Source organism: Megachile rotundata, chromosome 9 (assembly GCF_050947335.1).
Source record: "Megachile rotundata isolate GNS110a chromosome 9, iyMegRotu1, whole genome shotgun sequence".
NCBI lineage: Eukaryota > Metazoa > Arthropoda > Insecta > Hymenoptera > Megachilidae > Megachile > Megachile rotundata.
Window position 1 is genome coordinate 12,374,650 of NC_134991.1, and position 20,341 is coordinate 12,394,990.

Sequence of the window (20,341 nt, forward strand, 5' to 3'; positions counted from 1 at the left end):
TAGACTAATCGTCGGTACTTAAAAAATGATGACTATGATTATGATGAACACTACAGTGCATCCGGAGGAACGGTTCCTTGTAATTACGTAAGAGAATCAATTAAGCACACGAATACCCGAAGAGCTATATTCATCCTACCTAGAGCTATATTCATTTACCGGGGGTTATTAATGAACTCGTCAGATATCCGTTAAACGCTCTCCAACTCTTTCGTCCACTCTCTCTTTCTCGGAGCGATTAGTCGCCCTAAGCACTCGCGAGGGCTAACGGGGACGAATTGGTAATTAATATTTGTACCGAGGGTCCTTTGCGCGAATAAACCGTCGGGGTGGATCCACGGTCCCCTTCCGAGACGTTAATAGGCGTTCTCTAGGGGGCTCTGTTACTCCTTTTGTTTTCCCGTCAAACCCCTCTTTATTGGATTTCGTTTGATCGACGCTTCGGAGCATAAGAATTCCAGGAATCAAGTTTAAAACGTTTTCAACTTTGTAACTGTGAAATCTTAAAAATATTTAAAAGTAAGGTTACTTTGTGATTTACAGCGTGTAGGAATCGTTGCGCGTAGAATTTAACTCTTTGCCTTACAATATTGTCTGCCGCACGTAATTCTTGAAATGCGACGAATCTGGCTCATATTTTCACTACGATTCAATTCCTACCCCTCCACCAAAGATCGCCATATAGAAAATGTCCCTAACATTCCCTAACATTTGAACATTCTTTGTCTGTCTTAACGTTACAACAATAATTCAGTCGCCCTGTCTGACGTACTCGCTGAGACAATCATAAGTTAAGGGGTTAAACGGGTGGAAGTATGGCGCGTGGAAATACAGCGCGTGGAATTACAACATGTGGTATTGCAACGCGTGAAAGTATGATGCGTGAAAATATAGCGCGTGGAAGTATGGCGTGTGGAGTTACAACACGTGGAATTGCAAAGCGTGGAATTACGACGCGTGGAAGTATGGCGCATGGAATTACAGTGCGTGGAATTACAACATGTGGTATTGCAACGCGTGAAATTACAACGTGTGAAAGTGCGACGCGTGGAAATATAGCGCGTGGAAGTATGGCGTGTGGAATTACATCACGTGGAATTGCAAAGCGTGGAATTACGACGCGTGGAAGTATAGCGCATGGAATTACAGCACGTGGAATTACAACATGTGCTATTGCAACGCGTGGAATTACAACGTGTGAAAGTATGACGCGTGGAAATATAGCGCGTGGAAGTATGGCGTGTGGAAATACAGCGCGTGGAATTACAACATGCGGTATTGCAACGCGTGAAATTACAACGTGTAAAAGTATGACGCGTGGAAATATAGCGCGTGGAAGTATGGCGTGTGGAATTACAACACGTGGAATTGCAAAGCGAGGAATTACGACGCGTGGAAGTATGGCGCATGGAATTACAGCGCGTGGAATTACAACATGCGGTATTGCAACGCGTGAAATTACAACGTGTGAAAGTATGACGCGTGGAAATATAGCGCGTGGAAGTATGGCGTGTGGAATTACATCACGTGGAATTGCAAAGCGTGGAATTATGACGCGTGGAAATATGGCGCATGGAAGTATGGCGCATGGAATTACAGCGCATGGAATTACAACATGTGATATTGCAACGCGTGGAATTATAACGTGTAGAAATTATAGAACTTATGTAAAAGTATTAGGATTAATGTAAAAAATAATAAAAATTTATACACTAAAAAAGTAGAAGAAGGTAAGAATTTATATTTCGACATGGACCTTATTTAAACAATCAACACTTGTAGTGTATAATTTTTGAAGAACTAATGACCCTTTGTGGTAAAGGAAATTTCTATACTTAAGTGATCCGTTCGAGTGTTTTATTAACGACGCTAAGCCATGTGATTAAGCGTCATAAAATAAATTACGCGATCGTAGGAAGGATTCCGGCTTGAATCGCGAATAAATTTCGCCCAACGAACGCGAACACGTGTATTATTTTATTATCCCGTCGGAAATGTGACCCACCTTGCCCGACGTAAAAAGACGAGCCATTCGACGCGCTTCTCACGAGGCGTTTAGCAATTTTTCACGAAATTTCTCTTTATCGGTAACTTGTACACCTTAAAAGCTAACGAGCTTCACGCACGTTGATCGGCTCACCGGGACGAACATAATAATTATAATTTGACGATCGTGTAATCCACGATGCGTGGCATCGTACAACAGATAATTCGTATTAGATAATCGCGAAATAATCGTGCATTTACGCGTCCTGTACGTTGGCTCGGTTGGCTCGTTTGGCCGCCGGTGTAATTAACTTTCCACGGTCTCGTGTGGCCGGCGTGATTAATCGAGACGTGTCTATGAATTTATGGATTTCATTTAATATCTCAATGCACGGTAGGCAAAAGACGGTAATTGAAACACGGCTTTGTCGAACCGAGAGAGAAAACTGCAATGACTTCGGACAACGTGATTCTACTTAACCGTTTGATAAAGTAATTAACTTTACGTGGTACCTTTAATCAGATAATAGCTATGTACGTTCTACCGATTAGCCACGCCGAAAGATCATTTTAATACGTTTTATACCGGTACACATTCTATGGCGGTCAAATCAACTAACCTGTAAATTACCAACTCGAACTTTCAATTGAATTATCAAATTTTCAAAATTCTACTTTTGGAAGTTTGTAAATCTTGAAATAGAAATACTTAGTGCACTTGTAGATTAACTACTGAACTTCTAAATACATTCAATGGCGGTCCCCTAACCTCCAAATCGCCAACTCGAACTTTCGACTCGATTATTTTTAAATTATCTTTCTATTCGTCTTTCGACTTTTGGAAATTTGTAACTCTTGAAATAGAAAAATTTAATGCACTTGTAAATTAACTGCTGAACTTCAAAATGCATTCGGCGGTCCCCTAACCTCCAAATCGCCAACTCGAACTTTCGACTCGATTATTTTTAAATTATCTTTCAATTCGTCTTTCAACTGTTGGAAATTTGTAAATCTTAAAATAGAAAAATTTAGTGCACCTGCAGATTCAGAACTTCTAAATTTGAGAACCATCCTCCATTTATAATTTCCCACATTTCGGTGTCCAAAAATCCGGAAATGTTTAATGAAAAAATGTGTAAGTTCGAAGTACCGAAATTAGTACGTTAATTTACGAAAATACGACTGGTAAAAAATTAATTTACACGAGGTGTGCCGTTCTTTTATCCGATTGTCGGTACACACGGGGACAGGTGTACGTTAAACGACCGCATTAAAACGCATCCGTGTGTTGTTTATCGCGATGCACGTTCCCTTGCTTTCTTTTCTTTTTTTTTGCCCTCAGTTCGTGAATTGTCGGTGTACAATAGACAACTCGTTGCACCGGTGAGAACAATGGGGCATACGGTTCGTTCGACAAGAATCCTTCGACTTAATTTGCGCTCTCGTAATGGCAAATATTCGTTCCCGGAACGAATGATGTTGAGAAATTGAACGAGCTTGTAGCCTTTTCCTGACGGGAAGGACAGAAGGGGGTTAAGAAAGAAACGGGAAATTATAAAGTATGTGAACGAGGCAGACCAGGATACGTGTCGAATAGTTTAGCGGTGATCGGCAAAGAAATCGAAGATCTCGCGCTAATCGCATGCTAATTTCAAGCGGATGAGGTCAGCTGCGTTCGTTTTTCGCTGAATTGTAGTGATGTTAAAGCTATGGAGCTCTTAATATTTCTGACACATTCACTATGAATTACCGGTGTAACCTAATTAATAGAAAGGCAGGAGAAAATATTAGTGCTATCAAATCTTATGACTGAAGGATCTCATGACTGCGGATGCTCGAACAGAACGTAATTTGTACAAGATGTAATTTATATTGTTCTTTGTTTACATAATTTGTGTACACATAGGTTTTTGATATCCCAAATGATGACAATGAAATATTTGTAGCTTTAATAATAAAAGACGTTCTACTAACGTTTTACTAGGTACGTGTTAACGCGTCGTCTGTTTGTCTACGCTTTAACCGCGTTCCCTAAGTACTTAATTTTCCCCGTGTAAACGCCTACGATGCACTCTTACGGCGTTACATGAGCAATCATTTGATCCTAATTTTCTGATATGTATACCAGTTCACGCCAAATTAACCGACCGTTAAGGAAGTTCCTTAGCTGGTGTGCGTTATTGCGTTACCACTTGTAATACACGCTAAATAGGCAATAACGTGCGAACTATGCTCCGAGATTGCATATTTTCTATTGCATCCTAGAATACTGCGTCCTTTCAATCTGATCTGCAAGAAAAATTAATACAATTTATCGAACCTAACTTAATTTAACCGCCATTACTCTCGAACCGAACCTAACCTAATTTACCCGCCATTTCCTCTCGAACCTAACCTAACTTAACTTCTATTCGCCAATTGTTCTCGAATAGTAAATTATCGACGGATCACGTAATTCCTAGCAGAAAGATTCACGATTGATTTTGCAAACACAGAAGGATGCGCGTTAAGGTCGATGCATAATGCGCGTGCACGAGATTCGATATTGGCTGGCGTGTTTGCGGTTGCGCGAATCAGCTTGCTTCGTACATATTTCCTTGTAATTTCCACCTGACTACCGGCTAACGATCGCAGCGATCGAATATTTTTGATCGTAGACGTATCGGCTTTTTATCATTCCTTCCGCGAACTCGTTGGACCGGTTGCACCTTTCCTTTCGATTAAAGTGTTCCTTTCGTTTGCCGCGACGTGTATCGTCCATCATTTGGACTAACATTACCTATCGATTCTTGTCTTTTAATTTTCAGTAGATACACTCTCAATTACCTTCGTGCTGGATTAGTTTGATTTTTTGTTTTGAGGTTTAGAAGTGTTGAAGTGTGTTTAGGTATTTGGAGGGTGGATTTGGGAAGATGGGGATGTAGGGATTTGGGAAAGTGTGGATTTGGGGAGATGGGAATTTGGAGAGATGTGGATTTGGAGAGATGGGAGTTTAGGGAGATGTGAATTTGGGAAAGTGTGGATTTGGGAATATGGAGAGTTGACAATTTGGTAATTTGGAGATTTGAGAATTTGGGAGCGTAGAAAGTTCAGAATATGGGAATTGGAAATTTAGGAATTTGGGAAGGTGGGAGTTGGGAAAAATGGGAATTTGGGAATATAGAAACTTGATAATGTGGTAATTCGAAGATTTAAGAATTTGGGAGCGTAGAGATTGCAGAATGTGGGAATTGGAAGTTTAGAGATTTGGAAATTTAGGAATTTGGGAACGTAGCGATTTGGGAAGGTGGAAGTTGGGAACGTAGAGATTTGGGAAAGTGGAAGTTGGGAAAAATGGGAATCTGGGAATATAAAAACTTGACAATGTGGTAATTTGAAGATTTGAGAATTTGGGAGCGTAGAGGTTGCAGAATGTGGGAATTGGAAGTTTAGAGATTTGGAAATTTAGGAATTTGGGAACGTAGGGATTTGGGACGGTGGAAGTTTAGAAAAATGGGAATTTGGGAATATAGAAACTTGATAATTTGATAATTTGGGAGTGTAGAGAACTCAAAGCGTTGGGAATTCGAAGCACCCATAATTTCACAACTACCCCTTCGTGTCAAAAACGACCTCTTCCCACCAGGACAACACTCCTTTAAATTTCGCATTCCATAGAATTTCCGAACCACTCCAAAAGTATCATACTTCAATTCAGTAGCAGATTGAATTTCATGTTTCTCTTTGTTATTACATTTTATTGTCAGAGACGGTCGCGTGCAGCGTACCGTCAGCATCGAGCCCCTGCATCTTCTCCGGTTGCTTTTTCCATATAACAATTTCCGCAATCTCGTTAACAATACGCACGCAACACGTGTACCTGGTTGTAGCCATCACGTAATGAAACTGCAGGACCTTCGGCTATACCTTACATTTTTGATTTTGCTCGTCTACTCCGTGAAAGTCGTCAGACCGGTTGTTCTCTTCCTTCGATAAATATTCTGATCTTCCTCGTAATGGTGTCGTTCGTTATCGATGACTGACTTCTTTATTATATTGTCAATAATAATATAGATGTCCCCAACGAGCTTACAATTAGCGGCTCGCTCGTCGGCAAGAATTAAATCACGGATAAATATCTCTCAAGGTACAATGACACCTAGATATCGACGTTTTCGATGGCGATGAATTATGTAGCATTCATTTTTGAACTTATTCAAAATTAATTTCGAGCAATTGATATTCTTGGAATAATCGTATTATTATAACATGTAAGTATTTCGATCGATATCGTAAGGGTAGGGATCATTTAAAGGTCTCGTTTGGACCGATGGTGACGTTAGAGTAATAGTTAAGACTAGTTAGAGAATAGGTTTGCAGAATAATTATGGGGAGGTTAGTTCTTTAGTATCAAGCTTGAGATGCTAAGTGTAAGAGTTGGGATGTAGACATGTGTGGAGTTAGACATATAAGGACATATGTCTGCAGAGAATATGTGGATCTGAGGGTATAGACATCTGAAAATGAGTGTATAAGGATATTATGATCATTGCGTATAAGGATTGTATGATATAGATATTCAAACATATAGGTACCTTACATATGAGAACATATGTAACATATGTAACATATGTAACATATGTAGAAATGTAACAACTTATTAAGTAGATCATTTCATTCTCATAGTGTCCATAAAACTACAATTCTATAGAATCTGACAACATTCAACCTAAGCAAATGATGAAGTATCACATATGATTAACTAACACATACATGAGATTGAAATGACCTAAGTAATAACAAGATGAATATAGAGATCTATTATACGTATCTTAAACCTAATGTCTTACACCACACTACCAAAACAATATAAAAAAGTTTCCTCAAATGAACACAAAAAGAAAAAGTGTATGTCAGTTCAGAAAAGTGTATAAACGTGTAGAAGAGTGTCCCCTCCGTGGTCAGTGAAACGAATAAATCACAGCACGAGGAAGCGTTTAAGCGACGAATGCGGGCCGGAAGTGGACCTGTCGTCGACGGGAACGACACGATGAACGCCTCTTCTCGTCTGCTTCGAGCGTTTGCTTCGGTGACGGGTGTAGGTGTATTATATGATCCCCGTTGAAAAGAGGGAACAAGGGAGGGCATGGGGAGCTTACAAGCATGTACGTGGGTGGGCCGCCTCGTGTCTCGGATTCTTCTGGCACGAGGGTATTCCCTTAAAGCGGCCGAGACACGTGGCACCGTTCACAGATTCGGTAAATTGTTAACGAGATTTTCTGGCCCCATTTTTGACGTCTGTATTATCGACACGTTCTTATGAATTTCGAGAAATTCATAAATGATGGTGTTCATTTGTAAATTATCACTGAACCAATTTGAACGTGTGATATATGAATCAATTTATTTATGAATTAGAGATCAAGATATTAAAGGAAAAGTGACAGGCGTGTAGATTCATAATTTAGAGAAATGGATTTATAATGCAGTGAGTCAATGATCTAACACACATGGAGTATTAAAACTGATCAGACTTAAAATTGGTAGATAGCGATTATTCTGAACTGTAGACTTGAAGTATCATCTGTCGATAACAAGGACTCTCGTCAGTTTTTGGTATTAGTCCAAAAATGAAGAAAGAATTGAAAAATGATGTTGAGAGCGCGTTTAACGGCCGAAAGCAGGGTTTGGGTGATTCGAGCGACCCTGAAGAGATTGATGTGCCCGGCACCGCTTAATCGTATGCTCGTAAAGACGGATGACGATGAACTTCCTTCCGGGGGCCACCTACGCTACCCCGATTGGTTGACCGGCGTTGAAACGTTATTAACCGTGAAATTTCTCCGTAAATAATTACGTATCGTGTTGGTTTCTGCGAACTCAATCGACCCCATGATGAATGTCGTGCATACGAATCGCGATACCTTACGTGGCTACTTTATCCTTCAAAGTTTTATTGTTCCAAATCGTTTCGTTTACGGATGATCAATCACTCGGTGTGCAAATTCTATCGAAAGTGAAACCGTCGAAGATAAATTGTAGGATAAACGGCGAGGTGAATCGTGAAGGTAGCTAATACCTATGCGAGAAGGTTCGAGTTTCGTGCCGCGAGGAGGCAAAGAAAACCGTGGCGAAAGAAAACGGTGGCTCGTTAAAGGAACTTAATTGATTTAATGGCAGAAAATCGAGCCGGGATAATCGCCGTCCGCCATATTATTTCAACGTGAAGTAATCCCTCCGTGTGTTGTCGCGTCGCGAGCATTCTGATGCTGTTTTCTTCGTGGCTGAGAGCTCGACTTCCTTTCACTAATGGGGTTCCTCCGCTTGCCTTCGCGGGACAAACGATCGGCAACGAATTCAATTTCTAAACGGTCGATCGAACACAGGTGTACCGGGAGGAGGACGTTGTGCCTACAAACTGTCTGTCCGTCATGGTTGATTCTCATTAGCGGCATCGCGAAGTTTATCCCGTCGTTTATTAACTGTGGAAAAGCGCGCGAGTAACAAGACCGCGTGTATGCCTACGCTCGAGCACTCTCGCGCGGCCAATTAATTTAAAAGTTAAATGCTTCGGAACCTGCCGCACGAAACGTGCCGTTATTAATTACGCAATATTACGCTCGCATCTTTCACGCTGTTACGTTCAAATTATCGTCAAAGAGAGCAGAACACTGATTCATCAAAGTCCTCGCGGAACGGCTCCTTAAGGGCGCGTTTCCTCTCGTTTGTCAATTTTATATAAATCGAATTCTTCTTAGATAAATACCTATTTGGAATCCTTGATGTCGTCGATCTAGCCGAGATTAATATAACGAGATTTTAACGACCAGTCTTTCGATGTTATAGCTACGTAACAGATAACTCGATTTAATGAAGTTGGGAGAAGGCCTCGTAAAGGGATTTTTTATCGGACACTGAAAATGTCCTATAGTATGAAAATGTCGTACTTTATAATAATGTACAGTTGATGTATTCACTGCAATAGTTTATGTATGACTACACTGAAAAATTTAGTGCAGTTAGGGGCGAATAGCGTTCGTTACCAACTTTACTGATGCTTTACTGATGCTTCCCTATAGACTCTACAGGGAAGCATAGTGTGAGGTACGAGCTGACAAGCATCAAATTAAATTGCGTGTCCCATAGAATTTAATTAAATATTGTCGAGTTTGTATGGTTTAAATTTTAGTTAAGTCGAATTTGGATCGTGTTGAATTTGGGTCGCGTCAAATTTGGATCGTGTTGAATTTGAGTCGCGTCAAACTTGGATAATGTCGAATCTGATTGACGTTCAATTCTGATCGCGCTAAATTTAGATCAAGTTATATCTAATCGCATCGAATCTCTATCAAAATAATTATCAAGAGTGTCAAACTCTAAAATCCACAACCAAAGTACCCTACTATCTAACCTTGACATCCAGAAAAGAGTGCAATATCCAAAAAGTACAATATCTAGAGAGTACAATATCTGCAGAGTTGAGTGATGAAATTTGAAAGTTACCGCCATTTTGGCAAACCATTCGTGACGCTATAATCCAAGTAGCTAATTACAGTCGACAATAGAGTTGTCCGTGGCGCGGTCATAGAGTCGCAGCTGCTTAATTATTCGCTCGTGTAGACACTTGTCGCGTCATTACGCTTCCGTTCGTCGGCAGTGTAGTTTCTCTGGTTGATAGGTGGTGGACGGTAATCTACAACCGGAACCGCTCGTTTCGATTGTTTCGTGTCTCGTGTCGAATCGTTGGTGTTATCGCGGATTCGATTCTCCACGCTTAACTGTCGAACGAAGGAGAGAAAGAGAGGAGGCTCCGAGGCACGCGTGATGATACGGTAGCGAAACCTCGCGATCAGACAAGAATGATAATTACAGGAGTCGTTAATACGTCGTTAGAAGTGATTTTATTTTAACGACTATACGAGGGAGAAAATGGAGAATCCGAGTTGTCGGAAAGACCATTTCCTTCGTTGTTGAACATCGATAGGAATTTCTGACAGTTGCGGTAATTAGCGTCGTTAACATCCGAGGATGACGCGTGTTGCAACGGAGTCTATTAAAAGTACGGCTTAACGCAATCTTGATAAAGACGTGACAATCGATTTTCCGGAAAACTTATTAACCCTTCGTTGAACATTTTTTGAATGATCTTCAAACTAACATTTATAGATGTAAATTAAAATTTGCTAACTACAGTGGTGCAAGTTTACCAAACTTGAATTGATGAATTACCAAACTTCCAATATTCGATATCTGAAGGATCGAATAAAAATATCATTCTGATAGGTAATTTAAGATCAACGAAAACGAAGTGAAAAGCAATAATAACGTATAATGCTAAAGATAATGAAACAGCAAGATGAAGTTAGTTTTTGCGCCCCCGTTCGAGGGCCGTGATAATAAGCGCAAGGAAAAACAAAATGTCGGACACGAGATGGAAATGATCGAACGAAATCGATCCGCTGGAAATCTGTAATAACGCAATTTTACGATCACGAGCGTTGAAACAAGCCCACCATTAGCCGACCAGTTACTCCTCGAAACGCTGTCTCTCGCTCTCGAATGTGATCGATAAATCTCGCTGGTATTTATCACTGGTAGATTTCTTGTCGCGTGTCAGCCGGGAGGTTTCACCGGGTCTTAACAAATCTGCGTTCGCGAACGTGCCGGCGATACAATGCCGCCATTTGTAGCGCGACGCGGGACGAAAACGATCGTTCCAGGCGATTCTTGGATCTGAAAATACACTTTACGATATCTGGAACGAACGGAAGCCATTCATAGGTTTCTGTAGCCGCCTCTAGGCCACACACCGATCGGACCAGGCGCTATTATACACGGATGGTGCGTGCCTCTAGCTGGGTTTGTTATCGTGTTCAGCCGCGGAGAACGGGAGGCACCTTCGATTTAACCTTAATAAGATCGATGGATCCCACGAGGCTACCCGATATGGTACTCGCTTCTACACTCACGTACATGGGATACTGATTCACAAGCATATTGATTGGCTCTACGTTTTCTGCGTCTACATTTCGTTAGTCACTCTTTATCCTTCTACAAAGATTAGAAAGGATTTATTTAAATATTCAATGACATTTCATGTACTAAAATAACTTTGAAATATTACATGGTAAAATACGATTTATATGTTCAATGATAGAACACCATTTTTATATTAAATGAATTTTTTGAAGTACTCTTGCAATGTATGCTTTGGGTTAAAAGTAGAGGGTTGCCTCACAGAATCACTGAATTCGTTCACTACTTTTATTTGTTTCAAAAGCTAGTTTGATTAGAGCCATTTTAAACAGATAATTTTCTAAGTTAATATGTAGAATCATTGAATTAAATTTTCTGAGTTCAAAGACATGCGAAGATCAACTACAAAGTCTTTGTCCTGACGTCAACTACAACCCTCTCCTATTAAAATCAATACTGTTATTAAGAAAGTTAATGCTCCTCTAATTTCTCTGTCTAAAAATCATTTTTATTATAGTTTGCAGTCAACCAAGTTAATGTTTTGAATCATTGAATCAAAATTTTAATTCAAACTCATGCGAAGTCTTTGTCTAGACGTCAACTACAACCCTCTCCTATTAAAATCAATACTGTTATTAAGAAAATTAATGCATCTCTAATTTCTCTGTCTTAAAAAACATTTTTATTATAGTTTACAGTCAACCAAGTTAATGTCTTGAATCATTGAACCAAAATTTTAATTCAAACTCATGCGAAGTCTTTGTCTAGACGTCAACTACAACCCTCTCCTATTAAAATCAATTCTGTTATTAAGAAAGTTAATGCTCCTCTAATTTCTCTGTCTAAAAAACATTTTTATGTAGCTTGCAGTGAACCAAGTACCAAATAACCTTTCGTCTCCTAACCTAACAATTTCTTAATTCAAATGCCACAAAAATAGTGCACGCTATTAGGGTGTTCACCTATGCCCTACGTCCTAAAATAAACTCGTAGCAAACATTGTAAGATACAGTCATGTTTGATTTAGCGTTTCGGTTGACACTTTTAATAAAAGAGAAGGTTGTCGAAGAAAGGAAACGAGATCACGTTATTATTAGCATCGTGCTCGCGAATAGGATCCATACGGCATTGCATAATTAAAGGAACGATCGAAGCCGCGGGCGATCGCCCGATAAAAAGGCAGCACGAGCTATATGGCGATAAATCAAGCTTTAACGAAATGTTCGCTACGAAATAAAGAGACATTAATTTGCAGGCTTGTTTCTCAGTCGTTGGCTCTCCCCACTAGCTTCTCTTTCCCTTGTTCCGCTGATTGGACAAGACAAGCGTACGCACAACGTGACTGGTCGAGTGTACTTTTAAAATTCATCTTTTAACCCCTTGAGTGGAAACGACGTAGGAATTTTCTGGGTCAAATTTGACGAACTAGGACCATTGTTTCTACGCTTTAATTTGTCGACGCATCTCAACGCTTGTAAATAGTAATTTCAGTTTCAGTTCTTGTTCATTTTCTTTATTTTTTAGGAATCGTAAATTAAATGTGATTGGTTAAATGAATGTGTGTTACCTTTCGCAGTTACATTATTTTTCAATTTTTGAACAAAAATTTTAACCAAACTGTGATTAGTAGCGATAAGATCGTAGAAAATAATATATCGATTTTATCGTCCAACGTAAACGTCACGAAAACGATAAAAAGCTCCCTGAAGAGAATGGACATAATTAGAGTCTAGTCATTAAGGAAATACGCATATAAGTCGACGAAAATTCCTGAGGGATCAATAAACGTAAACGATGAAGCAGAATTAACGACATATTTATTAGTCGTGGAAGTGGTCTCGATCAACAGGTATCATAATTCCTTTCTGTTATCGGAAATATTTGCGTCCAATTAAGATCTTCACGCGTTAAAGTTTCCGTTCTAATCAAAAGCGGCCTCTGGAAGTCCTTTCTCCTCGTTAAGAAATCGTCGAGTCCACGGTTTCTCGCTTGTCGCATTCGCTACTAATATCGGCCATTTATCGCGAGTCACGGTCTGCCATGAACGAATTCGCCGTGTTTTTCTCGCTCGACGAATGCATTTCGAGCAACAGTTTCGTGCTGGCTTTTTTGCTAATGGAAATATCGTCCGTATGCGTTACACATACTCAGCCCAGAAAGCTAATTAACCATAACTTTCCGTAAATGGATGCAACGCGCGATACCCTCGTTTTATTGCCCGCTGCGTTCAAGGTGGTAACGAATATATTCCTACGGGACAAGATCGTTAGCGGGACTTTTAAATCCTTTAGGTGCCGCGTCCAGATACTTGGAAAAATAATTGGGAAAAATCCGCGACTCACTTGATACGCAACCTTGTCGATAAAAATAAACTATTAATGTAGAGCAAAGTTTTTGTTAGATCTGTTTGGACAAAATCAACTTTGCTGTGCTTCAAAGAATTTTTTTATTAGGTCTGTTTGGACAAAATCAATTTTGCTGTGCTTCAAAGAATTATTTTATTAGATCTGTTTGGACAAAATCAACTTTGCTGTGCTTCGAAGAATTTTTTTATTATATCTGTTTGGACAAAATCAACTTTGCTGTGCTTCGAAGAACTTTTTTATTAGATCTGTTTGAACAAAATCAATTTTGCTGCGCTTCAAAGAATTTTTTTATTAGGTCTGTTTGGACAAAATCAACTTTGCTGTGCTTCGAAGAATTATTTTATTATATCTGCTTGGACAAAATCAACTTTGCTGTGCTTCAAAGAATTATTTTATTATATCTGTTTGGACAAAATCAACTTTGCTGTGCTTCGAAGAATTATTTTATTAGGTCTGTTTGGACAAAATCAACTTTGCTGTGCTTCGAAGAATTATTTTATTAGATCTGTTTAGACAAAATCAACTTTGCTGTGCTTCGAAGAATTTTTTTATTATATCTGCTTGGATAAAATCAACTTTGCTGTGCTTCAAAGAATTATTTTATTAGGTTTGTTTGGACAAAATCAACTTTGCTGTGCTTCGAATTGTTGACTCATTGAAGAAGAATTTTCGAGCAAATAGAAACTTTGTATCTTGTAAGGATTACGTAATATTTAATGTAAAATATAAATTCGCTAACGTAACTAAAATAGTTAAGTAAAAAATATACTTCATAGGTTAACAACTGTATTTTTGCAGAGGTTCGAGACATTCGAAGGCAGAAATGCCGTCGCACGCGATCCAACTAGTAAACATTAACGATAATCGGGTCCCCAGCGATCATGCTTCTTCCTAGGCACATGGCCGCGGAACAATTTGTATGACCACGCAAGAGTTGCATAATTCTCGCGGTGGTCACGAGAAACGGCCCTCGTAATTGCGTTCGAAATAAACGGGCCGAAAATTCGCAACCCCCTGTCTGTTTCCTTCGGAAATTAATAACGAATTTATCCCCGTGATCCTCCCATTTCTATCGTGGAGGATTCAACAAAATGTAACAAAGTGCACCTAATAAATTTGCATTAAGTGCACTTAATAAAATGCTAAACTACCTGGGGACATTAATAAATAAATCTTTAATAAAGTATGTAATGTTTTAGTGATCGTAACAACTGAAAGTAGCAATCTTTTAGTGAAAGTAGCTATTGAACTTCGAGGTGAATTTAAGTAAAGTTCAAAACCAGTCTTAATATTTTCACGAAACTCGCAAAGTGTGCGTCTCTCTCCTCTCGTGTGAGTTTTCTTAAAAAATCGCGAAAAATTAGGGAAATGGTGGATCGCAGGTGTTTCCTGTTTTCTCGGAAATTAACGGCTGACAATGATGCCCGCTGGCCGGATATTAGCGCACGCGAGAGCCCCGTAAAAAGAGTACGCGAGCGGGGGTCCGGTCTCGCCCATGCGATATCACGAGCCGCACGACCGGGTGCAATAACAGTGATTAAGCTTTATCGTGGCCGTTTCAACGGACTATTTATCTGTCGACCGCGAAATTACGCGCTGTAAAGACATAATAGGAACGCGATCCAATATTGTCGTCCGGTACTCGCTGGAACCGGACCCCGATCAAAAAACTACCGGTTATTAATCGGGAATTTAGCACTTTTATGTGTTCTAACGCGAGCGTACGACTTCATTTCCTTCGGGGAGCAACAAGACCGCGACGAAATACTTTGAATACGAAGTTGGTCTAACTAACCTAACCGTTCGCAAGAAAAATTCACTAGTATAGAGTTTACATAAACTCTATTTATGTGAACGAAAATTAAATGCCTGGGATTTTATTATTTTTCAGTTAGATTTTATGTAAATTATTACATAATGAAGGAGTGTCCTACTGTCGGACATCGGGTGTTTAGCAGCATTCCTATCAAGCGTAAAATCGATAACCCGGTTCGAAGTTCCTTCCTCGACGTGGCTGATTAAAGATTTATTTTGTGTCCCGGTAACGTCTTATTGGTATTGTTTCCTCGGTTTCGTGCAGACGGACGATCCTTTGAAACGACACAGGAAAACGTGTAATTACTTTACCTCGCCGACCGAGTGCCAGCTTGATGAATGGTAGAAAACGTTCCTTCGTGTTACTCATATCTGATATACGCTCATTGTCAGGAAACAATTGTTAAGCACTCGGAGGAATAAGCTGCACTCTGCCCCATAAATCAACCGCGATACGCAACCAACTATATTTCTCGGCTTTTGTATGCGAACGACAATTTCCTATAGGTCATTCAGTTGTCGTATTCTTATGCAAACCGTCGGTAAATAATCGTACCCTATTAGATCTCGCTTTTCTCTGTTTTCGAGGCTCGTAGCCTTCGCGATTGGTCCTAACCTTCTCGCGTGCAGTTTGAAAAATAATCGCTGAATGCATATACGCGTTAGAAAAAAATGCAGGATAACACGAGCGTTGGCTCTGCGTCGCCTTACAAGCCTATTGTATTTTAATGGTTTCGTGTACCACCGGAAAACCCGTAATGGGAATGCCGCGAATTTCTCACGGGTTCATTTTTCCCGCGTTGACAAGCTTTCGCCTGATCATTGTTAAATTTACATTCGGTGAATCTTCCGGTTTTTGATTTTTGTCAACACGTGTAAAAGTTAAACGGAGAGATAAAGAAACTTGTAATATTTTTTGGATCTTATCGATGACAGAGTAATAAAAATCGAATGTTTCGCATAACTTTTGCATGTAATCACAGCAGCGACATCTTAATCTTCCCGCTCGTACGATTTTTGTGTGTTCTATGAATTATTAATATCTTAATTAAAATCGAAGTCGTGCAGAGTTCTAACGGGTTTTATTCATACCGGGAATATGATCACGAGAATATTTTGAACCGTGGGATAATTAGCGAACCGTTGCTCGTAAAAAACCAAGCATTCGATAATCCGAATAAAATTGTCGGGATCGTGACAGAACAACCGTTTATATAACAACGAGAGGATTTCTTTCCGAGTATACAAATTTATAAGTCCGTTAAACGGTTCTAATAGGCTATTGGACAATCGCCTATTAAACAATCGTGTAAGTTTATATTTCGCGAAAAGTCGATATACTTCGCAAACTTTCATGGGAACATAAATACCAAGCATAGGAACTAAATACCGTTTGATTATATTAACTGACCTTTCACTGCGAACAACAATTATTTCCCATTCGGTGGAAATTTATTTGCGAACTTGCAAACCGATCGATAGCCGATACCTCTTCGATTTACGTTATTTCGCAACGATCGTGGGACCAACTCTCATAAGCGAAAAATTTAAAGCGAGTACTTGTACCGATTGTTTAACCCACTGGTCGTCCGAGTTGTACACGTTAACTGCCACGGTAGAAGCATGCATTGTAAGGCATTTTATGAGCACTTTAAAAACGATTAAACTTTTACTTTGGCGGGATAGAAAGTTGGCGTATTCTTTTCCTTTATTGATTATTAGATTATGAGAAAGAGTCGCTGACCAGCGGTGAACCTACTTGTAATTGTCTATATATAGGACTATAGTAAAGAAATTTTTATGTATTGACCCATCATACATATTCTTAATAGTAGTATCCTAATAATTATTGGTCCTCACACTAGACCCTCCATTTTTCCCAAAATGAATTACAATTCATTGAATTATAATACTAACGCTACAATGCTAAAGTAAATGCTTCAGGTTAAGTACTAAACCCTCATGACAGTGAAAGTGTCAATTCTGAAATTTTTACACGATACCGATTGGTACCCTACGTCTCTATCGACGATCTAACCGAGCCACCGATAGACTTCTAAAACCCAAAAGTCGCTAATAAAAGCACAACTCACCAGAAGAAGGCCGATCCGAGTACCTGGTGCAGTAAACCCAGGCAGGCCAGGGTAACTGCTTTCCAGGATCGGTGACAGGTGGTCCAGACGCGTTGGAGGCAGGGTTCCCGGTCGGCACTGCTCCAGGCGACGCGTTAGTCGTGGAGGTCGTCTCCGAACTGCTCTTCTCCGAAGTTTCGGAAGACGATTCCAGGAAGTCTTTCGTCAGATCGATGGGTCTCGAAGTAACCTTCTTAGGTCTGGACTTCTTCAAGGAAATAGGATCCGTGATCCTTCTGCCGAAGTCTGCCTTCAGAATATTATCTATACTGAATTTCAGACCAGCCTGATGTTGCAGATTATTATTGTTGTTGTTGTGATTATTGTGATGGTTGCTGTTGTTGATGCCATTATTTTGCACCCCGTTGGCGGCTGGCATAGTCCTCCCATTCTCCTCTCTTCCTACTGGAGAAGCAGGGCTACCAGGCTCCCTTTGTAGTATCTTGCTAACGGACAGACGATGCTGGTGCACCGAGTTCGCGGGTATGTGTTGCACCTGGGAGGTCTGATGCAGATGCACGTGACTATTGACGTGGTGCAGATGTTGTCCAGGGTGAGGCATCAACGAGGCGGTTTCCCGAGGATCTCTGCAGGCTGTCGGGTGGAGGACAGGGGTTGTCGCTTGCAGCCCGGTGACCGTCATGGCCGTCGGTGGCGACAGGGACAGTCTGGTCACCAGGGGGACGCTGATCGGGGTCCGGTGCAACCTTTCCACCGTGGGATACACGATTTCATGACCGAGAGCGTGCTGAACTCTCGTCGGGTAGTCAGAGATTTCGGGCTCTCTGGACGAGTATCGGGGTAACAAGTGCTGCGGATGACTGGTCTGGTACCTGGGCACTATGACGTCTTGAATAGCTTCCGGACGACCCGGGGACGAGGCGGTGGCCGAAGAGGAAGCCGGTGACCGGACCGAGGACGCCGTGGGCGACGAGGGTGGTTGACTGTACGCCGGTGGACTCGGCGCTGAGACATGGTTAGCCGCACGCTGATAAAACGCGTCGTTGCAGCTCGTCGAGCTGGAAGGCGATGGCGTCGCCGATATCCTGGTGTTCTCCTCGTCGCGAAAGTCGCAGCGACTGCTCGCCGATTCCTGGTCATACCTGACTGAGCCGCAGCCGCGGATTCCAACGACGCTCGTGGGCGTCGGTTCGCTACCGACGCTCAACACCTCGCTGGTGTCGCTTTCGCAATCGCTGTCGGGCTCGTTGCCGTCGTTTCCTCGTGTCTGCTCCCGTTTCTCCGGGTCCTCGGGCTCTAACCGGGTCGTCAGGTGATTCTGCCTGATCTCGTGGAGATCGGACGAGTCTAAACCGATGGACGACGTCGGTGGAGTGTTTGACATCTTTTTGTCGCTTCTCTGTCTTCTCCTGGCGAAAGTTCACCCGACGACTCTAGCTCGAAGAGGTTAGGCCTCGTTCGACTTTAACCTTGTCATGTTGACGGCTGTGAACTCTCGAGGTTGTCTGCTTGTTCGTGTTTTAATCTACTTGTCGATTCGAGATGCTTGGGGCACCTACCTAACGGATTCCGTCCGTTCGATGTTGCCTGGAGTAACCGTCATCTTCGAGCAGGATACCTGCCCGATCATTAACCGACGTTGAATCGTTCAGATACCTCTGACATCTTAGTTACATAGCTTCGTAAATCAGCTCGCAGCATGCACTTTGACAGAAACTTCGAGACGGTTACACGCGTGTCCGTTATTACTCGTACTCCCTGAGCACTAGGTTCTCCAGTCTCTTTCCGACGGACACTGTTCAGCCCTGCTCATAACGGACTACCACGAACATTCTCTAGCTTCTTTTCCATCTTCCCCGCTGAACAGTCTGTCGAATGAAAATACACTAACGATCGATCCACCCGATCCACCGGTTCATTGCTCCAACGGACAGTCCAACCGATAACGAACCGTGTCCTTCGTACGAAGGATACTTGGTATCACCGATCCGTAGTACCGTCTGGAGATCCTCCGGAGACGTCCATAATCCATCGCACTCTCACTTTGTCGCGTTCCTGTTGCGCTCGACGAGTCCATGCAAACGGGGGAACCAGGGGACAACCGGGTCCACGGTGGTGTCGATATGACAACGGCAACGCGCACGAAACTCGGCCAACGGCCAGGAAACCGAGGCGAAAACCGAGGCCAAGGAATCGGAATGGCGCAGATACCGAAGGGATAGACGAAGACGCGATGTCCCAGACGACGATCGGTGGAACCGTGGAGTCCTGCACGGCGCTGCTAGACGCGGGTTTCAACGGAACCGTTGTGCGACGCTGTGGATCCAGGCCGGGGCTGGTTGTCCAGTTGGTTGCCGCGAAGCGTCTGCGGCGAGGAAGCGGCGGGAGGGTCGACGATGGGCGTTTCTGGGCGTCGATTGTTCGCCCGCTACGCCCCTGAGCTGACCTTTTCAGGGGTGAAGACCCTGTCTAGGGACGAAACTACTCGACATCTGCCGGCTGCTGCCAGAACCAAGGGAACTCGTAACGCCCAACCTTCCACCACTTCGTGGAACGTGAACCGCTGATAGGCAACCCAGAACCTGCTTTTCCCCTCTCGTTCGACGGCTTCTCCTTCCTTCTTCGGCTTCGGATACCTTGTGGAGTTGGTCTCTCTTGGTCGTTCGTCCCCACCGCGGTCGCGACCGCGGAACCTCCAGTCTCTCCGTGTTTATACGCACGCTACCCTCTCTCTTCGGCTCGAACCACCTCCTCTTCGTTCCACCTGGACGAAACGTTCTCCGTTCTACCTCTATCTGCTCGCCGGTGATCCAGTACGCTGCCCCCTCGTACGCTTGTCCTTTTTAGTCGGACGCTGTTCGTCTTCTTCCTGCTCGGTACTCGATTTATCCCCACCAGCCTTTTATCGCGTTGCCTCTCCGGATCGTCTCTGTCCCTCTTACCTGGACGACTCGTTTCCCGTCTCCAGCACGTTCCGCCTGTTCTTTCTGATTCCTCTATCTGCTCTTAGGCGATCCGGCTGTGTTAGCTCCTACCACGTTTAGCTTCTCTTCCACGGAGGTTCCTTCTTCGCTCGTCTATTTTTCTTCGCTCGAAACTCGCCGCTTTCCTCGCGCAGTCTCCCGC

At 42.1% G+C, this 20,341-nt stretch overlaps 1 protein-coding gene across 2 annotated transcripts in view; it reads right to left on the reverse strand.

Moving 5' to 3' along the window:
* LOC100875304 (uncharacterized) overlaps positions 1-20,070 on the reverse strand; it is a 96,517-nt gene extending 76,447 nt beyond the window's left edge. The window contains exon 1 of one of the 2 annotated variants that reach the window (XR_013039285.1): positions 17,216-20,070. Coding sequence is in view for 1 of the 2 variants with exons in the window: in XM_076535253.1 (XP_076391368.1) it covers positions 17,216-18,599 (1,384 nt within the window). In the remaining variant the exon portion in view is untranslated. The remainder of the gene's footprint in view (positions 1-17,215) is intronic. The other variant, XM_076535253.1, reaches the window with a different exon arrangement.
* Between the last annotated feature and the right edge of the window lie 271 nt (positions 20,071-20,341).